The sequence below is a fragment of the Aptenodytes patagonicus genome, chromosome 23 (genome assembly GCF_965638725.1).
Source record: "Aptenodytes patagonicus chromosome 23, bAptPat1.pri.cur, whole genome shotgun sequence".
Lineage (NCBI taxonomy): Eukaryota > Metazoa > Chordata > Aves > Sphenisciformes > Spheniscidae > Aptenodytes > Aptenodytes patagonicus.
Genome location: NC_134971.1, coordinates 2,336,328 through 2,357,919, shown reverse-complemented (window position 1 = coordinate 2,357,919; position 21,592 = coordinate 2,336,328). Strand labels below are relative to the sequence as shown.

The following is a 21,592-nucleotide window of genomic DNA, read 5'->3' as shown; positions in this document are numbered from 1 at the left end:
TTTCACTGCTTCCAGCCCCAAGGTCATGTAAACTGCTGCAAGTGGCTGAGCTCAGTCAAGGCAAGTCCTATGTGCTTAGGAGCGGCCACTCCCATCATTTAGCATGGCTAAAACAGCAGCAATGCATGTGATGGGATTTTACTGCGTACGGTGCTAGCCAGCTAAGCCCTCTGCCCTTGTGCTTTCCAACCCCTTGACAAAACACCGTTGCTTTCAAAGTGTAGGAGAAGTCTTTGGTCAGGGGAACCTGTGCTGCCGAATCCTGGGCAGAAGCCATCATCGCAACTGCTGCCCAGACTAGCCTCCTGATTCATCTGTCCCCATACAGAACAGGGATCTCGCTGAAATCTAGGCCGTGTGATAGCGATGAGGAGCATCCAAGAGGGCCCGTTGTCATTTTGGGTGGGTATCGCACGAAGATACGACGTACAGGGTTGGCTACGGCCCACTTTTCCCACTGCTGGCTGCGCCCTCTACCAGCCAGGCTGCTCTACCCCCTCCCGGTGCCGCGAGCCTGCGGACGCGCCGGGCCCGGCCGGCGTGCAGCACTGCGCGTGGGCAGGGACGCGCCTGTCGCCCGAGGGCCCCGAGGAGCCGCCGGCAGCTCTGCCCTCCGCGGGGGCACGCCGGGCCCGGTACGCGCTGCGGCCTTGGGGCAGACAGCGGGGCCCGCCAGGGGCAGCCCCCAGGTCGCCTCCCCTGCTTGGGCTGGGCTCCCGCGGCCGCTGCAGCCCCCGCGTAACCGCCCCCCTCTCCGCCCCGCGCCCCGCCAGGCCGTCCCGCCGCTGCGCAGTGCGGCCCCGCAGCTCCCGCGACGCCATTACACAGCGATCCCGCCCCGCCGCCCAGTCCTCCGCCGCGCTTTACGGCAGCGCGGCAGTGTCGCGCGGGGCTGAGCGGCGCCGTGCCCGGACGGAGGAGGTCATCGAGCGGCGGCGGCGGGGCCGCGGCTCCGGCTCCAGCATGTGGCGGGTGTTGGCGCGACGCGTAGCCCGGGGCGCGGCGGGAGCTCCTGGTCTGATGCGGAGCTGCCGGGCGCTCAGTGCCGCTGGGGCCGGCGGCGGCGCGGCGGTGGGGGTCGGGGCTGTGCCGCTGGGCCGCGGCCCAGCGTGGGGCAGCCCCGTGCGCCGGCCTGGCGGGCTCCCGCTGCCTCCTGCCTGGCCCCGGCTCGTCCCACGCCGCTGCTGCAGTCTCCCGGCACACCAGAAGGTGAGAGGCTCCTCTCCACCCCCATCCCAGGCAGTCTGGGTGCCCCCCATACCCCCTAGTGTTCGTGCCACTGGGTTCCCCAGAGGACAGACTTGTGTGAGTGTCCCCCCGCCTCGGGGGCAGCCCCTTCACTTTCTCTCTTCGGGTCTTGCTTCCCCTCACTGGGCAGCTCAATTTGCCCAGGAGAACGGCAGTTCTGTCCCCACTCCCGCGGTTCTTGTACCTTTGCCGCCACCCTGCCCCAAGTCCCTGTACCGTCATCGGGTACCCCCTCCTTCACCGCTAGTCCTTTTTCCCTGTACCTCTCTTGGTCCCCTGGCACAGCTTGTCCCTTTCGTGGTCAGCCCCATCTCAGCACCCCAGTATTGGTTTGCCCTGGGGTCTTACCAGCAGGTTGGAGGCAGCCCTGACCTGCTGGGGATTTGCAGGCAGGCTCTCCTTTGTGCCCCCCGTCCCAGCCTGTCCTGAGGATCTGTCTCTGCCCTGTGTGTGGGGTTCCTACTGTCAGGGCTGTCTGGGTTGTAACACTGCGCTATTCCTCACAGGTGGCCTTGCCAGCTCTGTCTCCCACGATGCAGATGGGCACCATTGCACGCTGGGAAAAGAAGGAGGGTGACAAGATCGGTGAAGGGGAGCTCATAGCAGAGGTATCCGGGGGGCACAGGCTGTGCTGCGTTTCTAATGAGCTGCATGTGCATCTCATCACTTGAACACAGATCTTGGGTTCAAGATCACAGATCCCAACAGATGCTGTTGGGAACAAGTGGCTAACAGCCTTTCAAAGCTGGTTGCTGCTTTTCTTCTTTCTGAGCAGGAGCAGCACTTAACCTGTTTGAGAGCAGTTTAAGGAACCTTTCCTAGAGCTGGTGCCACAGGGTGATTTTTACGGAACTGTGTGTGTTGTGACCCTACACTATCAGACTGGAAGGCTCTGAGCTCACTGGTCTTTTCCATTGCCATAATGATATCCTGTTCTCTCTCAAAAGGTGGAGACAGACAAAGCAACAGTTGGCTTTGAGAGCCTGGAGGAATGCTACTTGGCCAAGATACTGGTGCCAGAAGGAACAAGAGATGTTCCTATTGGGGCCGTAATATGTATCACAGTAGAAAAGTATGTATTTTGCTAACCCTTGAGTTGAATTTTCTCTCTTGGGGCTTCTTGGGTGCCTTGTGTGAAAGACTTAGAGACAGTTATCTGACTGGTTTTGCGGTTCTGTGTTTCTAGGCCTGAACATGTTGATGCCTTTAAAAATTATACTCTGGATTCTGCAGCGTCTGCCCCCCCTGCAGCCTCAGTGCCTCCCCCTCAAGCTGCAGCTCCCTCACCACCAACTCAGCCTTCTCCTGAGGCTCCTGGCAGCTCTTATCCTCCTCATATGCAGGTAAGAGAGCATTGCTGATGATTTAGGGCTTGTTGCACTCTTATTCTGTCTTTGCCATTGCTAGCTCCAGGGCATTTTGTCATAAATACTATCCGGAGTGCAAAGTTATTACCTATAATTGCAGGAGTGTGTGTCACTTGAATTGTTGCATGCTTAAAGCAGGTGTTTGGGGAGGTCCCAGAAAGCTTTTTTCAGAAAATTATTTTAGCATCCCAGCTGCTAGTAGAGGAGAGACTTATCTCTCCAGGATTGTTATGCAGTCTAGAAAAACCTGCTACATTTGCATTATTTGGACAGTTCTGGTATAAAAAGACCTTGTGCTAAGTGCGAATAAGCTCTGGAGGCCCTGCTTACGTTTCAGAGCAGAACTCAAGTCTGTGATACTCTGATGAACACACCAGATGTGTTTGTGAGTAACTGATAATGTGTTGTGTTTGTGGATAATCTTTTTACCTTGCTTAGATATTGAAGTGTACATCCACTGTTGTTGTATTTGAGCGTTTTGTAGCAGGGTATTTCTGTGACATTCCTTTGAAAAAGAAAATTTATATCATTCCACAGATGATATATGTGGGAACTGATTTGTCTGAGATGGTATGCAAAGTCAGTAATTGAACAAAGAATTAATTAAAGGCTTCTTAATCTGACTTGTGTTTTAGCTACTAAATTTGCTTACTTTCCACTGCTTGCCTTATCTGTCCAGTTTTGCTCCGCAGCTGTACTCACACGTGCTATATTTGTTGCACAGCAATAGGCACGTGCAAACCTACAGCATCTTTGAGTGCTTCTTGGAAGACAAGTCTGTATAGCTTTTAAAGGGGCCAGACCTGTTTGTCACAGACAAAGTGACTTGTTTCAGTCTTCCTTTTAGCCTTGCAGATAGCAGCTGCAAGACACTCCCAATGTGGTGGTGGTAATAATTATTTCGATATATAGATTTCTTGCTCTTTGCTTTTGCTTGCTTTCTTGCTTAGGCCTTGATAAAAGAAGCCAAACTAGCAATATGGGACAGCACTGTGCTTTGCTGAAACGGAGCCAGATCTAGGAGTGTATTAAAGGCTGGCTACTTCTTTAGGTTGGCATCATTTAGTCAGGAGTTAAAACTGTGTTTCTGTTCCTTTTGGATTACCAGAATCTGATTCTCTTGTATTCTCTGGCTTCACAGGTCACTCTCCCTGCCCTGTCACCTACCATGACAATGGGCACAGTGCAGAGATGGGAGAAGAAGGTTGGGGAGAAACTGAATGAGGGAGACTTACTGGCAGAAATTGAGACGGATAAAGCCACAATAGGTGGGTCAACTCCAAAGCCAAGAATGGATGAGGTGCCCTTAAGAGGGGAGGATCTGTGCCAACTGTTCTAGCTGCTCAGGACGTGAAGCTGGGGGGCAACTAAACCAAGTTTTGTTAACTTCTCATTCCATTGGAGAGCTAAGCATGGGAGCTCCTAAAAACACTTCTATTTCTTCATCAATCCTTCTTAGTAATGTGCAGTGCATGGAGATGTTTCCCTACTAGTTGCACTGAAGAGGACTCCCTTGCCTACTAAATATAGGACAGGGCTTTAGCTACCGAAGTCTTTAGAAGCAGCATTTAGAGGAACTCTTCAGCTGCATCAGGCACCAAACCAGTTTTGTTTCTTTCCCTTACAGGCTTTGAAGTGCAGGAGGAAGGCTACTTGGCAAAAATCTTGGTGCCTGAAGGAACAAGAGATGTGCCATTAGGAACAGCTCTCTGTATCATTGTGGAGAAAGTGTCTGATATTCCAGCCTTTGCTGACTACCAAGACACTGCGGTAACTGACATGAAGGCACAAGCTGCTGCTGCTCCTCCTCCTCCTCCACTAGTAAGAACCATTCCTAGCATGTGAGAGAAGTTATGGGGACCATTAAGAGGTTTGATCTGAACTGTTCTGCTGGTTTGACAGTGTGAAGCCCTGGCTGCAACAATAATGTTTATGATTCTGTGAATGCAAGGCTAACGCATGTGTTGGTGATAGGTGACCTAAGAAGTGGTTGCTAGTTTGCCCTCCAAAAACTGGAGCAGATAGTCATTCATCACGATCTCTTCTCCAGCCTGTTGCCTGTGCCAGTTCTAATGCCTCATCCTTGAAAATTGGAGGCATAAGTTGTTTATTTCACCTTTTTTTGGTGTATAGTTCAGCAGCTTAGTTGGCCTCCTTCCCAGGAAGTTTCTGATTTAATTTCTGGCACTGGGAAGCTTCTCTGAATCTGAATATTCTTTCAGATTAGTGACTATTTTTGCTGTTCTCTTGACTGGTAATTAGGTGGTCCTGTTCTCTTACTGTACCTTCAAAGCTTTTGCTGAATGATCCTGAAGCTAATGGCTTTGATTCTTCTGTTAAGGTGGTGGCAACTCCTGCTGCTGCTCCTCCTCCCCAGCCTGCTGTTCCATCCACTCCAGCAGTCCCCACAGCTGGGCCACCTCCCCGGAAAGGAAGGATCCTGGTTAGTCCCCTGGCAAAGAAAGTGGCAGCAGAAAAAGGAATTGACCTTGCCCAAGTGAAAGGTAGGTTACCCTTCCGCTTCCTTGCTCTCACTATCAAGTGTCTGTCCCTCTAGGTACATACTTGCCTATTCTTTTCTTTCCACCCTGTCAGGAACATCCTGACTATGCAGCTGTCCTCACCAGAGGTTGTGTTAAGTGACTTCTCTCTGCTGAATAAAACTTGGTACCTTTAGAAGCAATGCCCTGTTGCAGATAATTGAAACCCTCTTGCATTTTTCTTTGACCCTTTTAGGTACTGGACCAGATGGTAGAATCACAAAGAAAGATGTGGAGTCATTTGTGCCACCAAAGGTTGCTCCAGTGAGTAGGCTTGAGATCTGTAAGAACAGATATGTTGTTATAGCGATGGAAAGGCTCTGTAGAAATGCAGTTATTATATGGAACTGTTATTGCTGGATTGGTTGGGTTATGATGCTGTGTGGGCTATGATGACTGTTAGGTTGTAAAGCTTAACCTGTCAGAAACACGGACGAAGTTTTCTTCCTTTATTTGTCCCTTTGGTATTTCACTGAGAAAAAAAATTGTGCGCTCCCAACCCTTCATTTAGTTGCTATATTGTTATGGATTGAGGTAAGCCCAGTCCCAACTGATCTAACGTTGCTGAAAAGAGGCAATTAGAATGAAAGCCAGACTTATGAACCAACAGCCTGGTGTCATTGTTGCCACAAATCTGTAGTTACACCATTGCTTGTCTTTTATATGAGATGATGGAAGTATTGCTTTGTGTACTGCTGGAAGGGATGTGGCTGAGTGCAGTTTGAGAGTGCCCTCTAGCATACCTCTCTGCTGTATGTAAAACAACCATCTAGCAGGACTTACTACTCTGGGAGCTTCACAGCAGTGTGTATCAGTGTTGCATTTCTAAATCACTCAAGTACTACATTTAATAATCGAATATAGGATTTATAAAGAACCTAGTGGGTACTGGAGAGGTGAGGCTAGCGAGTAGAAATATCTGCTGCTCTTAAGCAAGAGGCAACTTAGCCTCAGCACTTGTCCCACATACTGAATTATTCTGTACAATTGATATTTGGATAGCACTGTGAATTATGCTGTCTTTCTCTGATTACAGGCTCCAGCACTAGAGGCAGTTCCTGCAGCTGCTGCAGTTGCAGCAGCACCAGTGGGGACCTTCACAGATATCCCTATCAGCAACATTCGGAGGGTAAGAAGATTTTATTCCTTTCTGAGTTTATTTGCAGTCATGAATTTTCCAAATTGATTTGTTTTCATTGCTTCTATTGTATACCCGCAGGTCATTGCTCAGCGGTTGATGCAGTCTAAACAAACAATACCTCACTACTACCTTTCTGTGGATATAAACATGGGAGAAGTACTGGTGCTGAGGAAAGAACTCAATCAGGTAAAGGATTTAGTCATGGTGAGAGTGTGTGGGGGAGAAAGCTGCATTCTCTCACAGGTTTGCACACCCTGCTTTTTGGTGATATGCCATTTTGGCTTGGAAAAAATAGTGTTTTCAGTGCCTTTTCTACCTGTTGTGGATTGGTTCTGGACTGTCTGTGACAGAATGAGACTTTTTACCCAGGTACCGTGCGCTGACTTCCCTAAGAGGGCCGCTTTGTACTCTGCTTGGTGTTGTTCAATTCTTCCAGCTGGAAAGTAGGGCAAAAGGGTAAAAAAGGTTTTTAAGAGTAAAAAGGGTAGAAAATTTAAGCAAAACAATAATTCTAGGCCAAGTTTGGGGAAAAACAGACACTAAAAAAGATTGTACCTTCTTAAATTAGGAAGGAGATGTATTCACCTCCTAAATTGTCTTGGCACTTCAAACATTAATGCTTACAAGTAGTGTGATTGTTTTCTCACATTTTCTCTAAACAAGGCTGCATGGCAGTGACTATCCAAGTTAATTGAGGTAATGGGTAAAAGACAAACTGACACCTCAAATCTCTTTATTTACAGGAGGTCTCGGATAACATTAAGCTTTCTGTCAATGACTTCATAATTAAAGCTTCTGCTCTGGCATGCTTGAAGGTGCCCGAGGCAAATTCTTCATGGATGGACACAGTTATTAGGCAGTAAGTTTATGGTACGGTCGAAGCCAGAAACTTTCTTTGTTAAGTAGAGAGTTCATGGCAAAATATCAGACCTTCTGCTGGGATTTTGAGGAGGGAAGGGAACAGATAGAATGCAAAGGCTGAGGGGCTTTCGTTAAAGTGCTAAGAACCTTGCATCTAAGGCTAGTGTGCAAGGTGAAATAATTGTTGCAAAATTAATATTAATTTAGAGTTGTCTGAACAGTTTTGAAAATGTTTTTCGTTGTTGTCTTGCTAGAGTAACTGGCATCTCCTTTGTGTCTTGCAGAAATCACGTAGTGGATGTTAGTGTTGCAGTTAGTACTCCTGCAGGGCTTATAACCCCTATTGTGTTTAATGCACATATAAAGGGCCTGGCTTCCATTAGTAAGGATGTGGTTTCTTTGGCAACTAAAGCCCGAGAAGGTAAACTTCAGCCTCATGAATTCCAGGTGAGAGACTCGGATTGCTGTTAAACATTGCTGCCCTTGACTTCTGTTCAGAAGCCCTGTTCAGAATGAGCAAAGCCTATTGTGTGATGTTTCAGCCATGTTCATTAATATTCCACATGAAACAGCTTTTGTGAATTTGACTACGAATGTGTTTTTTCTTGTAGGGTGGTACTTTCACAATTTCCAATTTAGGAATGTATGGGATTAAGAATTTCTCTGCCATAATCAATCCACCTCAAGCCTGCATCCTTGCAATTGGTTCCTCAGAGAAAAGGCTAGTGCCAGCTGATAATGAGAAAGGGTAAGTATTCATCTGATTCTGCATATACTGAGCTTCTGAATTCAAACTTCGAAAATAATGGCTAGTTTTCTAACACTTCCATTAGGTTATCATTTAAAAAAAAAAAAATTAATTGTTGACATACTGCTTTCAGTACCTTCTGAAGTACAGGGAGATCTTGTATTAAAGGGTCACGCAGGCGTTAAGAGAAATGCAGTGACTGATGAATGATCCACCATACGTTTATTCTTGCAATTTCTTTGCAAGTTAAGGAAAGGCTGTTTCTTTCTTTGAGGGGTAGGGTTAAGCTGTGGAAAAGAGTCTGGGATCCACAATAGTTAAGGCACCTGTTTCTCTTTAGCAACTTGCTTAAATTTGCATTTAAGGAAAACCTAAGGGATGGATTATAATTCAAGTGTCCTGTATATAATATTGCCCTGCTTGGAGCTTGAACTAGCATAGCTTGAACTGAAGGAGAAGTTTAGGATTATTTAAACTTGTTAACAGTCCTATCACTGACTCATGGGGAAACTGGAGGTTACTGGGTAAAATGGCTCTTTCTTTGATTATGTGGGGCTGTTCTTGTGATACAAAGAAAGATGAGCTTCCTGTCCTAAAGGGAACATACAAATGTGTTTCTTAATTGTAGAAAAGGAATGAATATGATATGCTCTCCAGTGTAATCTTTTTTAGAAGTCCACAGGGAGAAACATCTGTTAGCAAGCACCAACTGCTATTGCTTGTTCTCTGATAAAAGCTTTTTTGCTTTGTTAGTGGCACTGACTTGCAGAGGATTGTGTTAACCTTTTTTTTTTCCTTTTTTTTTTTTTCTTTCAGATTTGATGTGGCCAGTGTGATGTCTGTTACACTTAGTTGTGACCACCGTGTTGTAGATGGAGCAGTTGGAGCACAGTGGCTTGCTGAATTCAAGAATTTCCTTGAAAAGCCAGTAACCATGCTGCTATAACTTAACCATGCAAACAAAATTTTCCTGGGTCACACTGTTTTGTTTTAAACAAGCTATTTAGACTTTAGTGTTCAGACTTACTAAAAGAGTTTTTTTTTATTTTAAATATGTATTATATTATCTGGTAATGTTATTACCAGTCTGTACAGAAAAAGTTTGCAGAAGTGCTTTTCAGAGCAATATTACAGCTATACTGTATTTTATACAGTTAGTTAACTTGCAAACTCTTCCAAAACAGAGTTAAGCATCCCAGATTTAAAAATGATCCAGGCAGTATGCATACTGCCATCTGCTTCTAAACTGGGGTGACCAGGAGGGTGTATACCAAGCAATTTCATGACCTCAGTGTTCTCAGAAATTTGAACTATGAACATCTCTTCACAGGAGTTCAGATGAGATGGTAACTGAAACGTACAAGTTAGTAGAAGGTGAATTCTCTTATTATCCTGTTCTCCTGCTGGGGTGGGCGAGTATGACAGATGCACTAAGGGACTGAAGCGCCTGGGAATAGTTTCTCAAAGGCCAAGTGCTAGCATTCCAAATCTCTGTTGGAATTTGGCACTGGTCTGGACCTTCTCAGCTATGGGATCCTTTCTGAGCACTTTAAGGTGAAAGAGCACTCATATCTGTGGGGTCACAGCTCTCAGATACCACAGGGAATGTACTGTCTTCTCGTGGACTTTCACTTACATGTGCTTTTTGTATGAAAACTCTATAATTGCTATTCCTCTTGCTAAGTTAATATCAGACTATGATACCATGGAAGTAACTGTTTTGCAGAATGTTCAAGAGAATCTATGTGTTGGAATCCAATATAGGCAAATCACACATGCTAATAATCCCATCAGTGGATATTAATCATGTGATGACTCGAATGTTTGGAATTTTTTTTTTCAGGCATTCCAACATAGGAAGCTCTGCGTTAGTCATTGGTACTGCGGTTCTTCCCTGAACTGTCTTATGTTTTCCCAGCCTCAGTAAGCTGCAGAATGTGCTATCCATGTATATATTGTATGTAAAATGTTCCCATTGTTTGTTGGACTTGTGTCCAGTTACCCCAGTCATTGTATCCTCAAAGGGGTGCACTGCTGAACATTCTTAAATTCCACTTTCTACATGGAAATGATAATGTAAAAAGGATGACTGTGTAGTAATTACAAAGCGACCAGGAGAATTAAATAGGGGGGGATAAGTTTAGAAAAAAGAAAGAAAAAGTTAAAGCTGATCTGTTGTTCTGTATATTGCATTAAGTACTGTCTCCTGTAAAGTTCTACAAAATTCACTAAAGATATTGAAAGAAAATACTGTGGGAAATTAAATATTTTTGTGGGAACTATTTAATGTCTGGTTGCTGTGATACCTGGTTTTCATGCCTGGCTTAAGCAAAAAAGTGCATTAAGGTTTTGGGTTTTCTTTAGTGATCTAAAATATCTTGGTTCCAGACTTGCTTTAGTGAACCGACGTTCTATTAAATGTTTGGAATTGACAACTACTAAAACATGTTCCAGTGCTTTTCTGTTCAGTCGTGTGTGGCTTACTGTACTGCTATAGCACAATCACAGCTGTTTAGCCTTTCAGTCCGATAGTGAAACTCACCCTATTAACCTTAAATTGTAATCACAAATGTTCCAAAATAATACATGCTTTATTACTATCGTGCAGCAGCGAACTTTAAATCTTCCTGGCTTGCTTGATGCAGTGTTCACCAGAACCTCAAATTCTGGCTACAGAGACCTTTCACTTTCTTCCTGCAGTAAGAACACTAAATAGTTTATCCTATGGAAACGTTCTCTGAATGACTGTCAGACTCTGGAACACTTGCAACTCAAAAAATCCTATCCAGTGTGTGTGCTTGGAGTGCTGACAGTGACTTCTGGTATTGCTCGCATCCTGCAACAGGCCAGCTTAGTTCATGCAGCAATAGAATTTCAGCTTGAACTTGCAACTATAACCACTGAACAGTATTTCAATGCAGCCTTCTAAGTTGCTTTGAAACAAAGAAGGGGGAAAGCTAGGAGTTATTGCTCTTTTGTAAGCCTGTATTTTAAAGTTGCAACTCAAAACCAATTTGTCTGTTTCCATTTCTGATCCGATGAATATCGGTACAGAAACATGGTTGTAGTGCAGATGTGTCATGGAAGCTGTAAGAATGACATACTACTGAATCAATCATGAAACTAAGATCACTTAAACATTTGTTTGTCCCTTTCCCAATTAATTCCAGTAATGCTTAGTTATCCTTGAAGTTGTTTTGTGTTGCTTTGTATTACTTTGTATTTTGTGTTTTAGTGTAAACTAATGCAGATGGTTTTCCTAGTTGAAGTGCTCCAAGATTGTTTTGGTTGCTAGCTTTACACTAAGCGTTCCCGAGCTTTGAATCTCTATATGCTGTTTTGAATAGTACAGAGTAGGTGTGTTTGTTTTATGGTCTCATTCAGAGATTGCCAAACCAGTAAGAAGTGAGGTCAAGCATATTCAGTGACTGAAAAGACTACAAAGCCTATTCCAGTTAAGATCAGCAGGGATTGTCCTCAAGAGAACAGCAACGGCATGCAGGGCAACTTGCAGAACTGCCTATGACATACCTCTGCTGGTTGTTCCAGCATTAAATACATGTGAGAGCTGCTCCAACCACGTGAATCCAGTAATCAATTTATTTAGCAGAAAGACTTCACAACTGTTTACTGCTGTACCTTAAGGCAAAATGAATGATGTAGTAAAGCATGTATGCATTTATGGTTCTTTACTACAGCTGTTAACATATTCAACTACTCCTTGAATATTTACAATCTTTACTTATTTTTTTCCTAAGTTTGGCGGTGCTAGTATTCCTCCAGACTTCCTTTTCTACATGCATCTTCTAAAGGCATTTGAGGTATTCACCCCTGAAGGTTAGAAGGTCAATAAAAAAAAAACAACAAACCTCATCACCATCTAAAAGTTAGGAGTCTCATTCTGGGCTTTTGTTTTGTTCTGTCATCTGTGAACATGAAGTGGACAGAATGCCGCCTCTAAGGATCTGGCGTGGCAACTGGCACTGTGATAAATAATACCCGTTTTCCTTTGTTAAATACTGCTGTAGTTTTTTCTTCATCCACCAATTCTGGCAGATCGAGTTGTAATTTGTATTTTTCAGGGACTTCAATGATTATGTCATCCTAAACCAAGAAAATTAAAATACTTGATTAACTACCTGACAATGAATTAGCAGTGAGCATTTCTAGGAATGGGATACTAGACAGAAAACGCAAGGTTATTCTTTCTGCTATCTTACCTTTGAAATTCTCAGATCACACTCAGAAACGGAGCTAACCTTAGGCAATTCAATTCTGAGTTCAATTTTGAGTAGTTTCTTGTTTGCATCCTTCATGGTGATAATTTCATAGACAGGGGTACTTAGCTTCTCTGGCACTTCAGTACTGGTAATTTCCTCTATCAGATGCACTTTAGACTGTGTCACACTTTCTTCCTTCAGCAGCACAGGAGCATTGCTGCAGTCCTCAGCTTCCATAGTGTGTAGCAGCTGATCAAGTGTCAGTTCTTTCAAGAAAAATAAGTTTTTTCACATATATTGCTCGGGTACTAAGAACTGTAATGTTATGCCACTTGACAAATATATCACAAAAGTTCTAACTGTAATTAATTGTTATTAGCAATTTTGTCAGCTGAAGACTGTTACTGGCAGTTTCTCCTTCACCCATGATTTGGTTTTATTGCCAACAGGTTAAAAGTTGGTGTTTTCAGACTACTAGTTACAGCAGCAACCCCTTTTACTCAGGTTAGTGCAAAAGAAACTTAGCACCTCAAAGGACCAAACCCTAGCAGAGTTCCCAATGTCTAGCGGATATAGGAAAAAGGCAGTTTGCTGTTCCAGTGTCACTACAGTTTCTCAATTGTAAAACACCGGAGATGAATGCAGATAGGCCAGCAGGGTTAAACTGATGTCTGGTATGAATACTACTGCCTTATTCTGAATTCTCAGAGAGAAGTGTTTGGTTTATGGTTATGGCAAGAATTGGGGTTAGAGAGATGAGGCTTGAGTAAATCTGTTGGAGACTCTGATAGGTCCTCAAAGAAAAGTGACAGCAGATCTCTACATACCCTTCTTTGTGTTCTGACTGAGATGTGGAGTTGGCATCTGCCTTCCTTTCAGACGTTGCTGCATCATTTCCAGGCTTCCTTTCAATTTGAATGATTCAATGGTGTACAAATAAGAAAGAATAAGGTTGCATCGTTCCTCAACAAATTTAAGCGTCAAATGGATCAAGTGTTCCATTTTTTCTGGGTTTTCTTCTCCCCTCTGAAGAACATCTGGGTTATATGCAATATCTATAATGCTGTAAAGGTCTAGAAAAGTAAGTTATGTGTCAGAATTGTTGCTATGGAACCACGTGCCGGTGCTCTTTATAATCACTTGACTTAAAAGCAAAGGAAATGAATTTGTGGCTTCTGGGCAGAGAGCTAATTCTATCAACCTCGTCTAGAGATGACACCTCTCCATGTGCTGATCCTGCAGTCTGTGCTTAAGGAGAAGCATGGGAATACGATCCAAGTCAACGTGAGTGTATGTGGTCAAGGAGATTCCTAGTGCCCGAGTACTCTTCAGGATTTAGATACGTGCAATTTTTGTGTTTCTTCAGTTTTTTTCAAAAAGGAAGGACTCTAAATTTAGAGTCCCTGTCGAGATACGCCCGTCGCATCCTCGCTTTGCCGCCCCCACCCCGAGCTAAGAGCTGGCCGCGGCACAGCACCACCCTCCGTTGCAGCGAGAATCTGCGTGCGATTGCCACGCAGCGCACTACTGCAGAAGAAATGCATCCGATGCGAGGCGCAACTCTTTCGGGACGTACCTCCTTCGCCAGATACTTCTTCTAGCGGCCCCGCGCTGACAGGTGTGGGGTCAGTGGGGGCCTTGGGCGCCGGGACCCTTTTCCAGCTGCAGACGTTGACGAACAGCGGCCCCCCGACAACGCCCTGCAAGAGACCGAGCCGCGGCTGAGCGCCCCGCCCGCGCTGTCCCCCTCCGGCCCCGCAGTCGCCCTCGTATCCGTTCCCAGCACCCGGGCGGGAGGCCGAGCCCCTCCCTCCTCGCACCCACCGCGGGACGGGCCCGCAGGCACAGGTGAGGCTCCGGCGGGGCGCGGAGCCGCTCGGCCTCGGCGCGCTGCTGCCGCAGGAGCCGGCGGTAGGCCTGGGGCTCGTTCTCCGCCATCTCGTCCAGCAGCGACCAGAGCTGCGCGGCCCGCGCCAGCGCCGCGCCCGCCATGGGTACCGCCGTCGCGTAGCGACGGCAACCGGAAGGGCTGCGCCCTGCGGGTCCGCCCGCCTTCCCCGTCCTCCTCCCGCTTCCGCGCGTTCCGGCCCCGCGATCACCCTCGCCCCGCTCCCGCCAGCCCCGCGCCGGAGCTGGAGCCTGCCCGCCTGCCCCCGGAGCCGCCGCCGGGACTTTCCGCCCCGTGGTCGCCGCTGCTCGGGGCCCGCGGCGGCCCAGCGCCCGGGCGCGTGCTGCCCGGAGGAGGCGCTTCGCGGGGACCGCTTCCGGTCGGGAGCCGAGAGCAGGCCCGGCCTCTCCCGTCCCCTCCTGCCCGCGGCCGCGGGGTCCCCCTGGTGAGCGGCCCCCGCCCGGCCCCGGCGCGGCGGGTCCGGGGGTGCCGGTGGGGCCGGCGTCCGCGGGGCCGCGTAGGGCGAGAGGATGTCCCGGGTGCCGGTGGGGAAGGTGCTGCTGCGGAACGTCATCCGGCACACGGGCGCGCACAACAAGGTACGGCCGGGGCCGGCGGGGGCTGTCGGCCCCGGCGGCCCCTTCTCCTCCCTCTCTGCGGTGGCTCTTCCGCCCGGCTTTGCCCCGTGCCCGCTTCTGCAGGCGGCTTTTGTCGGCGGGTTCGAGTAGAGACGCCCTGGGCATCAGCTGGGCGTTGCCGTGCGGCGTATGCCGGGCCCGGGGCTGCTGGTACCTGCCCGGTGGTGCGGGGCCGCCGGCGGAGCGGGGCGCGGGGCGGGAGGAACGCCCGAGTCGTGGTCTGGCGGTGGGGAGAGCAGGTGCGTTTTCGGAGAGGAGAGGCGCGTGTTGGAACCAGCTGCCTAAACATCGTTCGTCTCGCTTTCAGTTCAACCCTGTTTTTCCTGAGTTCTCATCCTGGCGAGGGAATGTGTATATATATTTACCTATAAAATTTGCCCGATGAAAAACCTGTTTTCTCAGGACTTTCATGAAAATGACGGTTTGCCTTTTTAATAGTAGCAAACCTGTAGTTGGTTTGGTTTGGGTTTGGTTTTTTTTTTCCCCTTGCTGTACTGTGTATGTACTTTTAATTGCATCAAATAATTTGAACTTTGTGTTAATGTGCACAGGCAATATTTTAGTTTGCTGAAGTTAACAGAGTTTCTTAATCTTGCACTATTTAATTAATTCCTGACATAATTCAGCAGGTCCAACTCATTTATTTCATATGTTTATAAAATCACTCATTCAGAGTCTGCATCCATGAACATAAATCTGTGCCAAACCACTCAGTATTTGCATGCTGTGTCTTTTCAGCCTGTAGTGTAACTTCTCATTTTGGCTTGGTCCTTCCAGATGATATTTACGTACTGTTACAGAATTCAGTATATATGTTTGGGACGGTAACGAATGACAAGGCAGGGTAGCCAGAACAGCTGAGATAGCAAAATCAGGCAAACCCGCCATTTCCGATGCCATTATCTGTATGTGCTTTGTTAGAGTATTACCATCAAGAGAGTCTCCTTTTGGTTACCTTGGTTATAGCTACAAATAATCATCTGTTTCAGTATGGTAGGAAAGCTTGCTGTGAATTTTGTTAGCAGGAGCGTTGAGCTAGGAGCTGATGTTACGTGCTACATGTCTGTGAAGTTTCCCTAATGTTACACTCATTTCCTTTCTGTGACTTTCAGATTCAGGAAGAGACAGAAATGTGGAAAATAAGGGAGTGGGAGAAGCAGACAGAAGAGACTTACTGGAAAAGGCAAAGCAGAATGCTGTCGAACACCTCCAGGTGGGTTTTAGTTGTCTGGAGGAGATAGTAGCCTTGTCTTAGTTGCTGAACCCTTTTGTGTTACAACACTTCAAGAGCATTCTGTGATGACTATGTGTTTACAATATATGAAGATTACATAGACTACAGATATATTTATTTTCTCCTTAATGAGTCCCTGGAAAGAGGTCAGACCTGTACTTAAGTCTGACCTTTTATCTCTTCATCTAGATGTATAGTCTTCAAAATACACCATTAAGTAGGCCGGGCTCTCTGAAGCAGTGGGGGTAGGAAGTGCTTAAGGGATATGTCAGAATGTTGTGAGGAAAGTCGAATGTATTGCCGTTTAGGTTAGCAGTAAACAAAACGGTTGTGGTGTGGAGTACTGCACTATTGTAACACACCAGTATTGACCGCTGCTTGTGCGGTATCTGTGAAATCATTCTGACATGCCTGAGGATCTCACAAGCTACATGAAAACAAGCTCGGTTTGGGGGGAAGGTTGGGGTTTTGCGTGGGGGCGGGCAGGGCTTACTACCATGAAGACTTTTCAGAAGCGTGAATGTTGCAGGAAGTGGTTTTAGTATCTCAGGGGAGAACACCTTTCAGACTTATGCTAAGTCCACGGCTGCTGCTTGGCTCAGGAAATGCGGCATTTCAAATGAAAAACAAAACTAGAGCCACAGGCATGTGAGATCACTCAAAACTGTCAGTGCTTTCTGTGGATTTGGGATCATAGTCCTAGTACCTGATCAAATTGCAATTCTAGTAAGCCAGTCCTACTTCTTCAGTTTCCCCTTTGCTGCTTTTGCTAGCCTATGTCTCACTGCATATTGTTAGTCTGCTCCTGCACAGTATTCTAGAGGAAGAGAACTGCATTTGTTGTGATAGGCAAGATAAGCCCTTCCTCTAATTTTGCATTGTGAGCATCTCTGTCAAGAATTTTGCTGTGCACAGAGGGCCGTAGTAAGTTTTGAAAACCAGTGTTAGCTACTGAACTGGTTTTGTGAGAGCTGTTAACGGTGACTGTCTGTTAAAATGATAGCTGGTCTTCTTGCATAGATGGACATCCAAGACTTGCTGGAATTTTGCTCCTCTCGCTGGACTAACCCCTTGCTCAGAAAGTTTCTCCATCAGAGCTGACAGCTGAAGGACAACTGTTCTCTTTCTGCAGCAGTCGGATGCGCAGTGATGGCTTTGATGAGGAGGGCCACAGGGCTGACTGGAAAACAAAGAACTCACAATTTCTTGACCCACTTGAAGAAGATCTCCTTAGGGCCCGATCCTGGAATAAAAAGCTGTATGAATGTGAAGCCAACATGCCGGACAGGTTTGTGGGGGAATTAATATTTTGTGATTATAACTGTAATTAAAACACCTTTCTGGAGTCCTGTACCAAAAAGTTAGTGCGTTTCTCTTTTCAGTAAGTACTCCTATAAAATAATGCTTGATCTCATTTTGGGAGTGAATAAGTAACATGCACGAACTTTTACAGTGTCACAGAATACCTAATTTGAGTTCACCTATAGAGTTCCTAAGTCACAGTAAGCAGCAAAAGCTCAGCCCTAAGATTAGCAACTAAGATTAGTATTTATGACTATGCCCAAGGAACTTAGAAATCTTGGGAAATGCAAGTTAGTGCTCTCCAGGGTTATTTTAAAGAAATTTGAGTTGTAGTTTTCCCTAATTAGAAATGGAAAAGAGACCGAGAACTTAACGTGTATTTAAATAGTACCAACCAAATCAGTCATGTTTCCTTCCTTCTTTGTTGGGAAGGTTCTGATAGCCCTTCTTTGCTGTCTAAACTCATGTTCCTTCTGTGGCTCTGTCTTTTCACAATTATATTTTTTCCTTAAACACCTTGTCTGTTTCTAACAGATGGTTCTGCTTTCTTACAGATGGGGTCACAGTGGCTATAAAGAGTTGTACCCTGAAGAATTTGATACAGATAGGTAAGGCAAGCAGGCTTACTAATGTATCCAGAATCTTACTTCTGGCAGGTTATGCAGGGAATTTTACAAACTGAGTTTTAAGTTTTGATTATAGGTCAGCCTTGAATGTAAAGCAGCACTGTTTAGCTACAGACACCCACTGAAAAAAATCTAGTCCATTAATGTGGTTCCCCCTTGCCTGAGTCTTAGGAGGAGATTGCATCTTTTATAGTAATTAGACATTCAACTTTAGCCTGAGTTGTTAAAATGCTATGAATCTGGAAGATCTGTCTGGGCCAACAGAGAGCCAGAGTAGTAGGCTGAATCCAAATCAGCTCAGTATACACCCTCTCAAATATCAGCTCCAGGTTCTCCTTTCCATTACAGTGTACCTGTATTTTCTGTGTTTCTCCTTATTTGGAGAATATAAGTTCTTGCAGTATCCTGGAGAGTGGAGACTTAACTGTAAAATAAGATCTTAGAATTAAGTATTTTTAAACTACACCTAACAGAATCATCAAGTACAATATTTGTCAGGCTTACAGATTTGAAGTAACCTGCTATAAATGAGTTTTCATCATTCAGTGGCTTTCAGGACACATTCTCCTTGGTTCTGGCTCAAATACCTTAAACAGGGGTATTAGTAAGGTGTGGACCCAAGCTGTTACAAGCACATGAAACAAAAATGCAGCTACTGCATCTGCCAAAGTATCTGCTTCCCTGCTCTAGCCAAATGAATTGATGGGCTTGCTTTAAACTTTGAGACAGAAAAGGCTCAACTGTTATGTGCCTGCCTGTCTGCTTCCTTTTGGTCATCCTTTGTTCTTTTTACAGTGACCAGCAAGAAGGAGATGAACAAAATGCTATCAATGGGAAGAAGAAATCTCATCTGGGAAAGCAAACTGCCCACGAGTCACACAAACGGAAAAAAACAAAGAAATCACACAAGAAGAAACAAAAAAAGCGATCACACAAAAAGCGAAAGAAAAAGAAAAAGGAGCAGGGGAGAACATCATCAGATTCTTCCCGGGAGAGCGAGTGCTCAGAAGAGGAGACTTCAAGCACCCGGAAAGGGAAACACAAGCGCAAGAAAAAGACCAGGAAAGTGCCTGACAGGGAACCTAACTCTTCTTCTGGGCAGGAAAGTGACTTTTCTCATGCAAGCAGCTCAACCACCAGCAGCTCTGAGGACAGTGAATCTGAGGAGAAAAAAGAGAAACGGGCCCCAAAAAAGAGAAAGAAGCGTCACATTTCTGTGTCGGAGAGGCACAGTGAAGTACCAGAGAAGAGGAGCAAGAGGAAGAACTGGAAAGTGGCCGCTGATGAAAAATCGGAGGATAGCTCAGATGAGGACTGATGAGTCTAGTCTGCAGCTCAAACAATAAGGTAGAGGACAGAGACAGGTATTTATCTTTCAGCACTGCCCCATGGTACAACTTGTTTCAACACTGTGGTTTATATACATCCTGCCAACCCACAGTGGAGAAACTGAGCCTTGGCAGCCTGCAGTAGGTGCCCCCTTGCTTTTCATTGACTTGACATTCAGAAAACCAGGGGAGCAGTTGCCTGTCTCACAGGTTGGCTAGTCCTGCCAACTTCAGATTCCTTTTCTGTGACCAGGTTGACCTCTGATGCACGAAAATGTAGGCTATCTGCAGGGGGAAAACAGGCAAGTTTGCACCTTTTTTTTTTTTTTTTTTTTTAAATTAAGTTTTAACAGATTGCTTTTTTGAGTTACCAAATCAATGACCAAGACTTGCAATAGGAGAGGGGAGAGACAAAAAGTCTGGTAACAGAGGAAATGTCACTGGATTTAACCCTACGGTAGCTTTGTCTTCCCATCCTCCAACAAAAGCAGACCTGTGTGGTGGCATGCACACGGTCAGCTGGACACGGAAGGGAGTATGAGGGAATACTCTCATTCCAGCTGAAGGTGCAGTGACTCCTATAATGATGAAGAAAAGACACCAGTGTGTTTCCTTGTTTTAGACTTCTCTCCAAATCCTGGCGTGGGCTGGCCATTGTGTCTTCCTTTCCTTCATTCTCTCTAGGGGGATGCTGAAACCATTTGTGCTGACAGAGAAGCCTTGGTGGGTGTTGTGTTCTGTCTCTGGTCTGCCCAATGTGTTACTGGAGAAATTGGTACTGGGCCGTTCTCCCTGCAGTTGAACAGCCGAGCCTTTTAACAAAATAAACAAATCCAGACATGTTCGATGCTTTTGTCATTGTTTTGGAGTAAAGCCCAGGGACAGAGCACAGGCCTGAGAAGTCTAGGTGATCCTTGTGTTCTCCCTGTGCCATGTGTTTCTGCCTGATCAGGCCAGGTGGCTGTGGAGGGCGTAGAGGAGATGAAGCAAGGGAGGCTGGAGCGGAAAGTAGCCATTGGGAAAATGTACTGCACTGATGTGAATGTTGTGCTCAGTCGCTGACACAGCTCCAGCTTTAGTCTACACCTGAACAAGTACAAAACAGTGTCGATGCCCCTAGGTCCTCATTCAAAGTCCTGCTTACTGTCCCTCTTTTCACTTCAAGTGAAAAGGCGTTCTCTGCATGCCCTTGTCTGCTGGCTAATGCAGAAGACTTGGAGGAAGCCATCCAGCGGACTGCTGGATCTAGCCAGCTTGCTTTCAGCTGCTGGCTTTTATCGCGGCCATTTCTCTGCTGGTCAGTCACGCGATAACAATGCAACTGCTTTACGTACATCATAGGAAGTGTTCAGGAAGGTGTTTATTTTGTATGGCCTCCCTCGTACAAAGATTTTTCATTAGCAAACGTGCAGGTGAGGAGTGCCTGGATCCGCTGTGGCCATTGCTGTGGATTTTAATATAGGACCAGGCATCTCCTCCGAAGCAGCCCTCCCGCTGTCCTGAGCTTTTGCGCAGCCACTGCTGGGGGGGGCTCGGAGGTCGCAGGCGCCACTCGTCTCGGCCTCCCGCCGCCGGCGGCTCCGGGAGGAGCCGCGGCTTCTCTCCTCACCCCCGCCTCCACCGCGGCAGAGCCGGACGGGCCGCGCCGCCGCCGCCGCCGCTGCCGCCGCCGCCCCCCAGCCCGGAAGCGGAAAGGCTGCGGCCGCGGCGGCTTCCAGCTCCGGTGCTCGGTGCCCTTGGGCTGGCTGGGGGCGATGGCGGCGCTGGTGCTGCTGCGGGCGGGGCTGGCACGGCCCCGCGGGGCCCAGATGGGTGAGTGGCCGCCGGCCCCGCGCCCCGCCGCCCCGCCGTCCTGCCCTGCCCTGACACCTCGTCCCCGTTCTCTCCGCAGCTCTCCTCGGGAGGACCCTTCGCCGCCGCCCCGCGGTCCTGGCGGCCGTCGCCGATCGGAGCGCTCCGGCTCGGCAAAGCCACAGCCCCCCGGAGCAGGGCCACGGTACGTCCCGCGCCCCGGGGCAGCCTCCGCCGCGTGCGGGGCTGCGTGCGTGTGCGCGGGGAGTCTCGTCTTCCCCGTGGCCGGCACCGGGTTTGTCAGCCGGCGCTGAGCCGTTATCCCCGCCGTCCTCCAAACGACTTCTCCAGCCCCGCCAAACTGCGCGTTCTTCATGTGCCCGTTACACCCGCGTCTGGTCAGGGTGGTTGATTTTTTGAGCCAGATAGGAGATTTTAAATGGCAGGTGTGAGTAACCAAGGGCAGAGAAAATTGACGCGTGGCACAGTAGTTTTTCTTGGGCTCTTGAGGTGGGGTAACTGATATTATCACAATGTGCTGCCATCACCTGTGACAGTACTATTTGCAGTTGATAGCGCGGCTGTTTGATTTGCACTCTGCCCGGGTGTGATTTAAAACAAGGTACATGTGACTTTACACTGCTTGAATTTGAAACTGAC

General features: G+C 47.0%; 4 protein-coding genes across 5 annotated transcripts in view; 3 read left to right on the top strand and 1 right to left on the bottom strand.

Moving 5' to 3' along the window:
• The first annotated feature begins 918 nt into the window (after positions 1 to 918).
• Positions 919 to 10,187, top strand: DLAT (dihydrolipoamide S-acetyltransferase). Its single transcript, XM_076358624.1, has 14 exons — positions 919 to 1,209; positions 1,755 to 1,856; positions 2,196 to 2,320; positions 2,435 to 2,591; positions 3,757 to 3,883; positions 4,243 to 4,436; positions 4,957 to 5,119; positions 5,352 to 5,419; positions 6,192 to 6,284; positions 6,375 to 6,482; positions 7,040 to 7,155; positions 7,442 to 7,604; positions 7,769 to 7,905; positions 8,722 to 10,187. Exons 1-14 carry the CDS (start codon positions 964 to 966, stop codon positions 8,849 to 8,851), a joined length of 1,929 nt encoding a protein of 642 aa, XP_076214739.1. The 5' UTR covers positions 919 to 963; the 3' UTR covers positions 8,852 to 10,187.
• A 1,304-nt stretch (positions 10,188 to 11,491) lies between these two features.
• Positions 11,492 to 14,117, bottom strand: PIH1D2 (PIH1 domain containing 2). Its single transcript, XM_076358633.1, has 5 exons — positions 13,950 to 14,117; positions 13,702 to 13,825; positions 12,953 to 13,198; positions 12,126 to 12,391; positions 11,492 to 12,009 (listed from the first exon to the last, which is right to left on the bottom strand). Exons 1-5 carry the CDS (start codon positions 14,115 to 14,117, stop codon positions 11,863 to 11,865), a joined length of 951 nt encoding a protein of 316 aa, XP_076214748.1. The 3' UTR covers positions 11,492 to 11,862.
• A 325-nt stretch (positions 14,118 to 14,442) lies between these two features.
• NKAPD1 (NKAP domain containing 1) lies at positions 14,443 to 19,207 on the top strand. Its single transcript, XM_076358634.1, has 5 exons — positions 14,443 to 14,612; positions 15,764 to 15,864; positions 17,018 to 17,173; positions 17,742 to 17,795; positions 18,609 to 19,207. Exons 1-5 carry the CDS (start codon positions 14,544 to 14,546, stop codon positions 19,129 to 19,131), a joined length of 903 nt encoding a protein of 300 aa, XP_076214749.1. The 5' UTR covers positions 14,443 to 14,543; the 3' UTR covers positions 19,132 to 19,207.
• A 1,643-nt stretch (positions 19,208 to 20,850) lies between these two features.
• Positions 20,851 to 21,592, top strand: part of LOC143170381 (succinate dehydrogenase [ubiquinone] cytochrome b small subunit, mitochondrial) — a 47,103-nt gene continuing 46,361 nt past the window's right edge. The window contains exons 1-2 of one of the 2 annotated variants that reach the window (XM_076358625.1): positions 20,851 to 20,953; positions 21,033 to 21,137. In XM_076358625.1, the coding sequence (XP_076214740.1) occupies positions 20,896 to 20,953; positions 21,033 to 21,137 (163 nt within the window). In that variant the 5' untranslated portion in view covers positions 20,851 to 20,895. The remainder of the gene's footprint in view (positions 20,954 to 21,032; positions 21,138 to 21,592) is intronic. The other variant, XM_076358630.1, reaches the window with a different exon arrangement.